At 41.2% G+C, this 14389-nt stretch overlaps 1 protein-coding gene across 1 annotated transcript; it reads left to right on the top strand.

The window, feature by feature from the left end:
- The first annotated feature begins 5076 nt into the window (after positions 1-5076).
- Positions 5077-12276, top strand: LOC114449162 (uncharacterized). Its single transcript, XM_028426596.1, has 2 exons — positions 5077-10615; positions 10759-12276. The coding sequence occupies exons 1-2, from the start codon at positions 9925-9927 to the stop codon at positions 11541-11543; spliced, it is 1476 nt and encodes a 491-aa protein (XP_028282397.1). The 5' UTR covers positions 5077-9924; the 3' UTR covers positions 11544-12276.
- Positions 12277-14389: the final 2113 nt, after the last annotated feature.

Below are 14389 nucleotides of genomic sequence, written 5' to 3'. Positions count from 1 at the left end.
CCAGACAAGGATTAGTCCAAATCAGAGGTGTGTGACATCCTGACCGCGACAGCCAACAATACTCACGCCAACCAGCTTTGATGTCAGTCACAAATGATTATTTTTAGCTTCCTCCAAACCCAACAAAGAAGACTAGGATATATTCAATGATACAGAGAGCGCCATACTATTATCATGGATGGATGGTAACACTGACGTGAGTCCATGTGGCTGTATGTATCTGTACTGTGGAGGGAGGCTGACAGCTCTGTAACTGTAACATGTCCTTCATTATACAGGGTCGGCATTTTGAAATGGCACACACGTGATGTGGCAGCTAAACCTCACTGACCACCTGTTGCTTGTGCTGACCAGCCTCTCCAATGAGTGTGTGTGTTTACAATTCATACATGATTCACTGTGTTTTATGAATAATGAAACAAAGTGGAAAAGGGCAATTATAAGTTTGTTTTATGTGAGACAGACCACTTAATTTAGTCAGATTGTAAAGAAAAGGATATATAGTTTTACAAAATAAGAAAAATAAATGCTTATGTTTAAGTTTAGAAAAACTTTGCAACATGTTTCCGTTGAGTCTTTACTACCTAGTATAAGTCGTCTGTCTTTGCTGGTGCTGATGTGATTTACAGGGCTTAAAGGAGAGACAGATGGTTGAGGGACAGAACAGTGTCACACCCAATCTCCACTGTTTACCCTTAAGTTTATCACCACCTACAGGTCACTCAATTAACCTAATTGCAAGCAGTTGTGCTCAGCGATAAGTGGGCTAGCACGCCTGTGTGTGTGTGTGTGTGGTAATCCAGGGTGAACAGTGGAGATGAGCAGCATCCAAACAACATATGGTCAAGGTGGATATTTAAGTAGTGAGATTAGTCTCATCTTAAACAAGTGACAAGTGCACTTATAAGTCTAATTCAAAACCCATTGTGACAAAATAAAGCGCTCAGCAAAACAACAGCAGTAAACAATGTCCCTTCAGACACTGAAAACTAACATCAATGCAGCGTGTTACAGGATCACAGGCAACCCCATTATCCTTATGGGCAGTTTAAGACATTTTGACAAAACAAAGGGCAGTTTAACAGAGAAATAAGAAGTAATTTATGTAACACTTTGTTAAGATTAAGCATTAATTATTAGGATAAAAATACTAAATGTCTTTGATTATGCCACTAAAGCAGTGAATGGGTTCATTTTCAGTCTGATCATGGCCTGATCCCTGCAGTCCCTTCCTTAAGCCACATCATTAAAAGTGAACATATTTCCAAAAAGGTTTTTTTTTTAATTCACCACTCCTGAGCTGTAGTTTTCATGCATTTCAAGCATTTTATGCTTCAATATTTTGAATTTCTATTGTATAGTCATTCAAATGTAACACAAACATAATTATATGAAACTATAAAATAAAACAAATGCAATATATGTAAAGTTTTCTTTATAGATTTGTTTTTATATTCATATTTTTTGCATCTCTACAGTACATACAGCAGCACACTTCATGAACATAACTGAACACACACTGCTCTTGCACAATAATAAATGGACACATGCACCACTATGTGTACCACTGTGGCAGTGGGGATCCTGCATTAAAGTTAAATGAACAGTGGAGTTCTTACCTTTAGAGCTTGTGCCTCCACGCTGTGCGTCAGTCCAGCTCCTCACACGCTGATCAGATTGAGAGATTTACACCAGGAGCGATCAACTCTTTCTATCCCTCCTTCATTGTCTCTGCCTCCCTTTTCTCTCCTCCTCTTCTTCCACCATGTTTTTTTTCCTCAGAAGGCCACACCTCTTTTCCTGTCACACTTGTTGGCCTCTTCACCTCTTCACTATCTTTACCTTTGTCCTAATTCTCAGAGAACAATGATTCATAAAATCCACTGCTCATCATCATATTATTTTTTTATGTTAATTTGACCTCCTATCAAACAGAAATGTTGGTCTCACCTCATCCTGCACACGTAACACAGGTCACCTAGATTTCAGCACAGGAGTAATTGGCCTGATTAATCCTTGTCTACCTGGCAGCCAGAGAGGCAGCGGCAGGACAGCAGATGGCTGCTTCAAGGTCAAAGAAAATACACACACACGCCTGCTACTTATACTTACATCAACATTATGTGGCATATACCAGGCATGGCTGCTAACATCTCAATAAACAGGAATAAAAAGTTAGTGGTGGAAAAAAAACTACTTTCAAACAAACTAGGCAGTATCTGAAAACATCATTTTCTCTTCAGAACTTTAGAACTGGTGTCAGTTATAAGGATAAAATGGAAGCCACATATTTAAGAAGCAGTGCTGTCAGTTGAGAATAAAGTTTAAAAAAAGAAAAAAGCAAACCTGTCTTTTGACACCCGCCACAGGATTATCCTGAGGTGAACAAGGTGAGGGGGTAAAGTTCAAGCCTTGGCTGCGTGACGTCGGCTCGTCTACCTCGTCATGTACATCTCAATTAACAGACCTGAGGTTCTTGGAAGTGTCTTAACAGGATGTGAATATTGTGAGCAAATAGTTGCTCACAGGGTACAGGGACACATCATCATACAGCTGTTGTCATATCTTTTTGAAATATTGCCCTGTCAATAACGATGTACTGTGTGTGTTACTGTGTAAAACATTTTAACCCCTGTGTGCAAGATCAGTCTCAGACACATATCTGCTTTTCAGAGTGTTAAATAAAGATGTGATCAGATAGCAGAGGTGATAGATGTGAATACTCATTGTTTAATAGGTCACTGGTGGCACGTGTTTGACTTAGAGGAAGTGAGCGAGCATAAACAGCTCAGCTCAGGTCCAAGAATGCAACACCACAGAGACGCCGACATTCAACCTACTGACCCAAAACCTCGCAGAGCACATGTCTCTGCTTTGACTGACAGCACAGAGGACACAGTGAGGACGGAGTAAGAGATGGCACCTTACTTCTTTAGAAGCGGAGAGACAGCTTCTGACTGATGGCACTTTGATTCAGCTTTGATGAAAGTGATGAAAGTTTCAGTTTTGCTTGTGTTATGAAGGTCTGCAGTGATGAAGTAAGATCAGGTGAGTGAACACACCTCATGAATAGCCGTGGCTTTACCCTTAATAGTTAAACTCTATATAGAGTTTATCTATGTGTGCAGCGTAATCAAGTTTTGCAACTTGGAATCATGGAGTGTAAATACAGATGGACAACACAGTTCCACCTCTGCCCACTGTACACATGTGAGGCCAAAATATCTAGCTTATGAACTACAGATTTGTAGTACATGTAGTACATGTAGTACTACAGATTTTCCAGCATGGCAGCACTGCCATGCTGGAAAAAGATGCCATCTTGGAACCAGAGTCTGTGTAGTACTCCAGAGGTAAAGCTGCAACTTCACTGTTTAACCTCCAGTTCTTTGAGCCAGCTGCTTGGCTTTCGTTTTAGCTGCTGCCGAACATGGAAGAGGCGAGGTTTATCACCCATACTGCACCAGCTGTTCAATTCAGATGTTCTGGCATCAGTTTTGGGGAGCTATGTTAAGTTATGGCATCCATCTTTATATAGTCTATGCTTGGAAGTTAAAAGTTGCAGTGGTTTGGTCCTTTTTCTAAGATATTGATCTGAGGACCAGTCTGGCGCAAAGAGGAGCTCCATCCAGTACTGATCAGGGGTTGGGTTGTTCTGAAGTCAATTCAATTTAAGTTGAAGCCCACTGGGCCCCTGAAGAGAAATTTTATCCACAGGTTTTAAACCACTGGCAGCACATGCTCCTAGGTCTGACTAACAGTTTTATTAGCATCTAAATAAACACAGAGGGCACAACAGTTTATACAGCTTACATAAATGAATTATCCATATAATGACGGTGAATTAAATCCCACATGTCATTATTATGATCCTTTTGACCAAACTAACCTTCATCCTCTCAATCCAGGATTCTGACTGGCTTTGCTGTCTCGGCCTTTCTTCTTGCGAGGCCGTCCTCGCAGACTGAGAGAGACAGCCTTCGGGGAAAAACACAGATAAAAATTACAAAAATGCAAAAAAAAAGGTCTCAAAAGTTGCCAGCAGGTGGCAGACAGGAAGCTGTTTTTAAAGGAAGGAAGTGTTGTTTGATAAGGCATTGAACCTGAAAGGTCTTATTTCACCTGAATGGCATTTCATCTTTCAATGTGAGATCAAATGTGTACAATAAAACAAATCCATTACTACAGGAGGTGCATGTGAAATAGAAGGCTGAAACCTTTCAGACATTTCAACCAAAGCAGTTTCTGGGCGTTTTTTTACTCTTGTTATATTTTTAATCACTGTGGGCTCAGTTTTCACTGCATTATACAAGCCTGCACCTCTATGGAAACAGCACAATTATGAGTCAATGTAGAGGCAACCCAAATATGTATTTTGTGTAGTATGACACAGTTATAAAACATGAATAAAAAAGAGAAGTTGAAATCCTCAGACATATATTACACAAATGTGAATAAGCTGGAAGCAGTAAGTATTTTTGGTCACTGGTGTGCTTTACATGTTATAAATATTTACCATTTGTATTTTCAGACCAGTTTTAACTCTAATTTGCACATTGTTGGAATCAATGTACATAAGTTATCCTACTTTTACTTGATTCTTTATGAGTTTATATGAGTTACATCTTACTCTTTATGTGTGCATAATGATTTAAGTATCTTACTGTGTGTAGTAGCATTTACCCTGTTGATTTATGCTTCTATTTGAGTTAACCTAAATCACCTGAGTGTTTTCTACTTGAGTTAACTTAAACCACATGAGTGTTTATGTTTGAAGGTATGCTTACTTTAGTTGAACCCTGACCTTCACATAGAATGTTTAATGTATAGAATGTTTAATGTTTAACCACTTTACTGGAAGAAAGAACAAAGGCCGAAGATGACACACACACACATTCACACAGAAGTTGTTAAAGGTGTTCAAGGACATCGTAAAACGAAACTAAGATTTGTGATGCATGAAGCCTTTGTCCCTTAGTAAACTATGTATTAGGGCGTTCCCAACTAATAAAAGGCTTGGAGAACGCAGAGCTGCTTCAGAGTGGCGCGGGAGAGATTGTAACTGAGCAGTCTCTGGTCACTCTCCTTGCAAGTAAAAAGATATATAATTCTCTGTGTCTCTTTTGTGCAGGTTGTCTAATACAAATGTTTAAGGTTTGAACCTAACATTTAATTGGTCCTTCGAGCCGGATTCCAAGATACCTGACGATCCCAGCGAACGAGGTGAGATCCAGAGAAAGACAGTGGCCACTGCTTGAGACCCTTTCCGGGACTGGTCCCTCCCTCGTGGGCTGGGGTCCGATGGTTGACGGTAAGTCCAGGAGACACAGACGAGTGTGAGTATAGATTTCCTTTAAAAAGGGGGAATGTGTGAAAGACGCGCGCAGTAAAAGATAAGAAGTACAAGAGGATGGTGAAATCCTCTGTGTGTTGACAAGAGGATGGTGAAATCCTCTGTGTGTTGAAGAAGTGAAAAAGTGAATAAAACCCTGACAATTCTAGACTCTATCAGGTCAAGTAAAAAAGTCCGCAGGAGGGTAGACTCCCCTAGTTTAAAAGGACTAGTTAAATTCTACGTAGGACAGCGGAACCTGTTTGGCACCTGTGTTAAAAAGTGAAGTGCACGTTCGAACAAAAAGGTGTGAAAGTGAATGTGTGAATGGAAACATAATTACCACTAGGTAATTATATTTCATATAAAACAACAAGACTCAAATGGTGAGCCTTTGTGGATGCATGTAGGCAAGAAAACTCCACCTGAAAAGGTTGAAGTGAGTTTTACCACAAAAGGTTATTGATTGCCATCTTGTTGAAAGAAATCCAGTGATAGAATACAGCAGGTATTAAGACCCACTGGATCCAACATCTAGATCAAAATGGGGAAGGGGCAAAGCAAAACCCGACAAAAGTTAATTGATGAGTTAACATGTAAAGATTGGAAAATAGTTCAAAAGGCAGATGAAGCCGCGATAGAACCGTTAGGTCATTGGATAAAAAAGTATAGTTTTAATGGTAAACTATCAACTACTAATGTAAAAGACCTGCAACTCAAAATTAGGCTCAAATGTAAAGATGATAAAAATAAATTGAAAAAAGAAGGTTATGAACACACGCAGGTCTGGATCAAAATAGCAGGACAGCGTGAGGAGGGTGAGAGGAAGGCGAGACGGGAGAGGGATGAGAAAAAGAGAAAAGGGACAGTAGGCAGTGACAGTGTAGGAGAGAAACAGACATTGCTGTTTCACAGGAAGGAGGATGATGATTTTATTGGGCCATATGCTGGGGTTAGACAGCTGTTGCAACAACAGGCTGAAGTCTCCGCTCCAGACACACACATAGCAGGGGGGCCACCAGGGGGGCCGCCCAAATACACACCTCTTGAAAATGAAATTTCACAGCCCAGCTACGCACCTCCTGTATTTGAAACTCCACACACGATGCTAACCCGTTCACAAGGCAGTGTAGGAGACTGGTCAAAAGGCTTAACAACCGGAATACAAAATATGTTTTCTCCGAAACCAAAAATACCTGATTTCTCACAAGAGAGAGGAGACACAGATGTTTTCCCTCTAATAGAATTACCTAATCCACGCGCAGGCCAGGAGGGTGAGAGAGAGGTAATTAGAGTATTCAGAACTTGGACTCAAAGTGATGTTAAAAAAGCAGTTGAGGGGATTCCGCACCCTAAGGAGGATGTTGAGGAATGCATCACACAAATGGAAAATCTGCGACAATCATATCATTTAAATGGAGCAGAAGTTCAGCAAATTTGGATGACCTTGACAGGTCCTGACTGGTTTTATATAAAAGGAAATTATTCCCCTACTGATGCACAAAACCAGATTCATCCTCCTGAGAGTAGGGAATTAAATGGAAATGTGAATCCGCTTTTAGACCGGATCAGAAACAGATATAGAAGGAGAGCAAATTACACTGAAATTGGAAGGTGTAAACAAAAGCCAGAGGAGCCGTTTGAGGAGTACAGAGTAAGGATGGAGAAAATTTTTAGAGCGCACAGTGGTCTAGAGGTGAATGACGCTGATGATGGAGCTTATAAACAACAGCTAAAAAACGCTTTACACTCAGGCTCCCTGCCAGAGATTAGTGGGTGGGTAAATCGTCATTATATAGGCATGAGCGGGGGAACACTCGCAGAGTATGTAAATCATGCCCTGCATGCGGAGAAAGTCATTAGCAGCAAAAAAGGAAAAAAGGAGTTGGTTTTCTATCAGGAAGAAGAAGAGGCAGCTGTGTTTTATCAACAAGCCAGAGGTCGAGGTCGCGGACGCGGTAGGGCCAGAGGCAGAGGAGGTTTTAGGTCACGCTCAACTGATAACCCCAGAGCGTGCTGGTCATGCGGAAAGGAAGGCCACATAGCGAGAGATTGCAGAAGCAATCCTGCAATTCTACAAGCACCCAAGCCACTAACAAAAAAGCAGATGATGTCATTTTTAGGTTTGACTAATTATTGCCGAAGTTGGGTGCCGAATTACGCAGAATTAACTGCACCATTACAGTCTTTGATGTATAAGGAAGAATTGAAAATGTCTGACAGCCTTAAGTGGACAATTGAAGCTGAAAATGCTCTGTGCAATTTAAAACAGGCCATGGTAAGCAGCTGCACATTGGCCTTACCAGACTACCAAAAGGAGTTTGTGCAAATGGTAGATTGTAAAGGATATTTCATGACCTCAGTTTTGACACAAATGCATGGAAATAAACTCAGGCCAATTGCCTACTACTCGACAAAGTTGGATGCTGTAGCATGTGCATTGCCTCATTGCGTGAGAGCAGTGATCGCTGCGTCATTAGCTGTAATTTCAAGTGCAGACATTGTACTTTTTCATCCGTTACTTTTAAAAGTCCCTCATGCTGTGTCTGCCCTATTATTGCAAACCAAAATGACTTTTCTCTCCCCGGCCAGACACTTATCCTGCATGTCCATTTTACTCTCACAGCCACATCTAAAAATAGAACGGTGCACAGCACTTAACCCGGCTACACTCGTGCCCACGGAAGGGGAGGGGGAGCCTCATGACTGTGAATCTCTATCAGAACAGACAGCCAAGAGCAGAGCAGACTTAAAGGATATTCCTTTACAGCAGGGACACACACTGTTTGTTGACGGTTCTTCTAAAAAGGATGATAAAGGAAAAACAAAGACAGGCTATGCTGTCGTAACACAAGATAAGGTTTTGAGAGCAGAGGCACTCCCTCAACATTTTTCTGCACAAGCAGCAGAAGTAGTAGCTCTCACTGAAGCTTGTAACTTAATGAAAGACAAAATAGCAACAATTTACACTGACAGCCAATACGCATATGCAACAACTCATACATTTGCGCAACATTGGAAAAATAGAGGCATGATAACATCTACAGGAAAACCAGTAACACATGCAAAACTTCTCTCAGAACTGCTACAGGCTATAAATTTGCCGAAACAATTAGCCATATGCAAATGTGCAGCACACACAAACGGGACTGATCCTATTTCTAGAGGAAATGCATTTGCAGACAAAACAGCAAAAGAAGCCGCGCAGGGTGAAATCCATGTTTTCAGTATGTCAGACACTAGCTTAAACCATGACATACTACGTGATATGCAACAACAATCACCCAACCAAGAGCTGGAACAGTGGAAACGAAAGGGGGCACAACTAAAAGAGGGAATATACACATGACCAGAAAATAAACCAATCCTACCAAAAAATCTATATAAATGGGCCGCTATATGGAGCCATGGGCAAACACATGTCTCCACAGGGGGGATGTTGAGTTTGGTGGCCAGAAAGTACACAACATATGGATTCAATTCCTATTCAAAAAATCTTTGCAGAGCATGTTTGATATGTGCAAAACATAATGCTCAAGGCAATTTGAGACCAAAAAGAGGACAGTTTCCAAAACCTGATTATCCGTTCCAGCACATACACATGGATTTCATAGAACTAAACAAAAGTGAAGGTAAAAAATACTGTTTAGTCATAATTGATTCTTTTTCAAAATGGATTGAACTATTTCCTACTAAAAACCCAGACGCACTAACGGTAGCGAAAGCTTTGTGTAAGGACATTATTCCTCGCTATGGGATTCCAGAAAAAATCTACAGTGATAATGTTCTCATTTTGTAAATCAACTAATCTCTAACATAGGCAAAATGTTTTGTATAGATCTAAAACACCATTGTGCTTATCATCCACAGAGCGCAGGTTTGGTAGAGAGAATGAATGGAACAATAAAAAATAGACTTAAGAAATGTATGGAAGAGACAAACAGACCATGGACTAAATGCTTAGATTTAGTAAAGTTGTACATAAACATTACAAGTACAAATGGACTAACACCTTACGAAATTCTGTTTGGCAGACCTTACAGATTGCCTTTCTTTAAAAATGTGTGGGAAACTGATGATGAAAGTACTTTAGCTGACTACATGAGAAAAATGCTGGAGCAACAAAAAGAGGTGATTAATCAGACCGATAACGATGATACATCCTCTATGTTCCCACAGGATGACCAGCTAGTAGAGCCAGGAGACTGGGTCCTGATAAAAAGTATAAAGAGGAAACATTGGCATTCACCTAAGTGGGAAGGCCCGTACCAGGTACTATTAACAACTGGCACAGCAGTGAAGGTTGCAGAAAGGAGTACTTGGGTTCATTTGTCTCATTGTAAGAAAATAATCAAACATGAGTAAAATAACTTTTATGATTATAGCGTATGCAGTTGCTGTCATCCTCTGTATTGTAGTGTTAGTGCTGTGGTATTTGGTGTAGATTAGTGACTTCTCAAAACAGGCACCTCCAGAGCAAAGGCCGACTACAAAGGGGGCCGTAACCATAGGTTGCTGTCGTCTCAAACCCGGTGAAGATTGTCCACCACTCTGGGCAGGTGATTTAGGAGGAGTCTTAGGAGTGTTGAAAAATGGTGTTGACCCCAGCACATAAGAGGATGGTAGCCGTAGCAGGAGCAATCGGACTCGTTGCTATAACTATAATCTTGTTATGGGAAAGATATGAGACACTATCAGCTAAGGAAAAGAGAGCGATCGACTTTGTTCCTGTACACCCATGCTCAGAAAAATATCAGCAACCTGACTTCAACCCAGAAGTAGTTTTGTGTTACAACTCTGTAGCTGTGAGCCAGACCATTGTTATTCCTAGTTCCGCCTTTCAGACTGCAGTTCATCGTTCACAGCCAAAAGACTATTTCGGACATACATTTTACCTTGATTGTACTCCCTACGGTAAGTCACCTAGGGTTGAAAGCGGGTCGTGGGGTACAGTTTTTAGATCTACTGATCTGAAGTGGGCTCCAAATTCCTACGGATGGGCTGAGTGTGCCCAAGAATTTAAGAGAATCATTCCTACTCTGATGGTCACTAAAGACAGTGTAACATTGAAGGTCAAATCTGGACATGTACTCTTAGACAGAGAAAACTGTAGACGAGTATACTTGTGTGCCTGGATATCAGGTCGTGATCCATGCTGGATTTTACGATTATGTTCCCTTCTGAGTGCAGGACAGGACACGACTTTCAACAACACGGAGGGTAAACTCGTTGTGGCAGGAAGCCAACCAAGGACAAAGACAATCATCATTAAGGAGGAAGATGGTGAGACGGATGAATGGTTCAAAATTACGACATCTGGTGGTGGTGTGGAGATGACAGATTGTTTGATGTATTACCAGCTAAAACCACAGGACTGTGTGCTTCTGTAACACTGATTCTGCCTGTATCCCTCATTCATCTCTCAGCTACAGATTTAGTTGAGAATGTTAAAAGTGTGATGCCTCATCATTGGATCCATACAGCTAAAAGGAGATCCACTAGGTCTTGGCAGGGTGATGACCCGACATACATAGACAGCATCGGAGTACCCAGGGGCGTCCCAGATGAGTATAAACTGGTAAACCAAGTTTCTGCAGGTTTTGAATCTGTTTTATGTTGGTGGTGCACTATTAATAAAAATGTAGACCGAATCAACTACATCCACTTTAATGTGCAGAAATTAGGAAACAAAACTGAAGAAGGTTTCTCCGCTATTCACGAGCAGCTTTCCGCTACCTCTTTAATGGCTTTCCAAAATCGTATTGCTGTTGATATGTTGTTGGCAGAGAAAGGTGAAGTCTGTTCCATCTTTGGGGACCAATGCTGCACATTCATTCCGAATAACACAGCAGCTGATGGCAGCCTTACCAGGGCTCTGGAAGGCTTAAAATCCCTTAACAGCAAGATGAAAGACCATTCTGGAGTGGACACATCGCTGTGGAACGGTTTTGGAGACATGTTTGGCAAGTATAAACAATTGGTGATGTCCATCATCATGTCTATCGCTGTATTTGCCGCTATTCTCACCTTATGTGGATGTTGTTGCATTCCCTGCATTAGAGCATTGTGCACTAGAATGATAACCACCGCCATAGCACCTGTTAGAGCAGAGATGCGGGAAGTGTATGCTCTGTTACCTTTTGTTGTAGAAACTCCACAGGAGAATGAGGATGACGATGACGAAGACATGGCTGTCTTCCTACCTGACTGAGATGATCCATCCCTCTGAGTGTACCATTTTATACTGCATGTATGAATTTGTGACCGAAAATCTTAACCAGAAGTGGTCATTAAAGGATGTAACATAAAGCAGTAAAAGTGAATAAACAGGAGGGAAATGTTGGAATCAATGTACATAAGTTATCCTACTTTTACTTGATTCTTTATGAGTTTATATGAGTTACATCTTACTCTTTATGTGTGCATAATGATTTAAGTATCTTACTGTGTGTAGTAGCATTTACCCTGTTGATTTATGCTTCTATTTGAGTTAACCTAAATCACCTGAGTGTTTTCTACTTGAGTTAACTTAAACCACATGAGTGTTTATGTTTGAAGGTATGCTTACTTTAGTTGAACCCTGACCTTCACATAGAATGTTTAATGTATAGAATGTTTAATGTTTAACCACTTTACTGGAAGAAAGAACAAAGGCCGAAGATGACACACACACACATTCACACAGAAGTTGTTAAAGGTGTTCAAGGACATCGTAAAACGAAACTAAGATTTGTGATGCATGAACCCTTTGTCCCTTAGTAAACTATGTATTAGGGCGTTCCCAACTAATAAAAGGCTTGGAGAACCCAGAGCTGCTTCAGAGTGGCGCGGGAGAGATTGTAACTGAGCAGTCTCTGGTCACTCTCCTTGCAAGTAAAAAGATATCTAATTCTCTGTGTCTCTTTTGTGCAGGTTGTCTAATACAAATGTTTAAGGTTTGAACCTAACACACATCTCCATAGAAAGTCCATTATGGCTTCTTAGTTGCTCTGAGGATGAAGAGATTTAAATTAGTTTATTAGTTTATTAGTCATGTATACAAAATGGTTCTGTTCAACAAGTCTAAGCTCAGCTTTGGTTGAACCTTCTCTGAGTCTGGTGATTCTTCATCTTGGGATGAACTTTTAATCTACAAATTACAAAATCAATACTAGGCCATCCTGAACTTCGTTTTCCTCCCCTGAACTTTTGCGTTTTGGACCCTAGTGACTTTGTTTCTTTTGCTCCTGGTGTTTTTTTGTTTAACCCCTAATCCAGTCCTCCCCCCGCCCTCCCAGCCCAGTTTGGATACTTTAGTCCCTGGTGCTTCCGTTTGGTCCCTCCTTCAGACCTCCCCCCTCCCTCCTGGCTCAGTTTGGACTTTTGGGTTTTCTTTCTTGGGACGTCTGGGAGCCGTCCCTTGAGGGGGAGGTACTGTTATGATCCTGTGTTTGTTCCTTGTTTTGTATTCATATGTTTATCCTTTTTGTTATTTATTAGTATTTTGAGATTTGTTTCTTTCTTTCTCTGCTCCTCTTGTCTTCCCTGCAGTTCCTCCTCCCTCCTGTTCTCTGCTCCTCAGTCCTTCCCTCTCTCCTCCTCTAGCCTTCTCCCTGATTACCAGCTCCTCCCTGATTGTGTTCACCTGTGTCTCGTCCTCCTTATTTAAGCCTTGTGTTTTTCTTTGTCTTTGTCGGATCATTGTTCGCTGTTACTGTGTTGTGGCTCTCCTGTCGTCGCGTCCTCCCATCCCTCCTGGATGGATTATTCATCGATAAGTTTGTTTGTTTGTTTTATTTTTCATTCCTTAGTCCAAGTCTTTGTCTCAGTTTAATCTTATTTCCTAGTCTTCAGATGAAGATTGTTTGAGTTAACCTTGGCTTTTGAATAAAGCTCGCCTTCAGTTGCTTGAACTTCACCTGCGTTTGGGTCCTCCTTTTACACCGCACGTAACAGCTAAAGGAGGAGAAGAAGAGGGAGACAGGACAGACACTAAGTGAGAGAGAGCTCATGGTCCCAAACAGTACCATACTGTATGGTGGATGGGACAGGTCTAGTAATCCAGATGTGTACAGCATAACTGCGAGCCTAAAACATACATGCAGATTGTCAGGGATTTGTCACAGGAGCGGACACAGGTGCAGAATGCAAAGTGGTTAAAAATTCCAAACAGTCTTTTATTTGAAGCCAGGAGGGCAAAGCAATACAAAAAAATAGCAGAGTCCAAAATAAATAACTAAAAATCACACTTTGCGTGGCAAAACTAAGCTGACGGGTCCTGCTCTTAAAGGGAGTTTTTCCTTGCCACAGTGCTCTTAGGAGGGTTCCTGTGAAGCGCTTTGAGACAATGTCTGATTGTAATATGCGCTATATAAATAAAACTGAATTGAATTGAATTGAATTATATACAAAGGGACCAGGGAAGACAACGAGGCACAATTGACACACATGAGGGCAGGGCACGTAATCAACAAGGAGGGAAAACACAGGAAGTAAAACACAAGACAATACACAGGGAGGACAGGACTACCAAAGTAAAACAGGAAACACAAGACAAGACTAGACTAACTAAACACAAACCCAGGGAAACAAAACACCAGAACTACAGGAAAATAACAATAACTAAACACAGATTAAACTAAAAACCCAAAACAAGGAAAACAAAACCATAAATAAACACCAGGTCGTGACACAGATTGCATAAGAGTGGAATAAACAGATGATATACATTTACGGCCAGGTACTGTGACAGTATTGCTACATCAGTTTTATTCATTCATTCATATTTATACAAGATTTGCAGAAATCACTAATCACGAGGGATGGTGAAGTCGGCCATGTTGGGAACAGCAGAAAGCACACAGCAGCTCAGAGAGTAGCGGGCGACGTCTATGTCGCAGGCCTGGGACCACTCATTCGTGTCACTGTCATAGTACAAAACATTAGAGATGCCGGCATCGCCCCTGTAGCCCCCAACAACAAAGAGCCGGTCCTCAATTACTTCGATGCCAAAGTTGCGGCAGGGGGTCATCATGGAGGACACGTTGTGCCAGGTGTTGGTGTGAGGGTTGTACATCT

The sequence above is a fragment of the Parambassis ranga genome, chromosome 16 (assembly GCF_900634625.1).
Source record: "Parambassis ranga chromosome 16, fParRan2.1, whole genome shotgun sequence".
Lineage (NCBI taxonomy): Eukaryota > Metazoa > Chordata > Actinopteri > Ambassidae > Parambassis > Parambassis ranga.
Note: the sequence above shows the minus strand (reverse complement) of the source record. Positions and strands in the feature narration are given on the sequence as shown.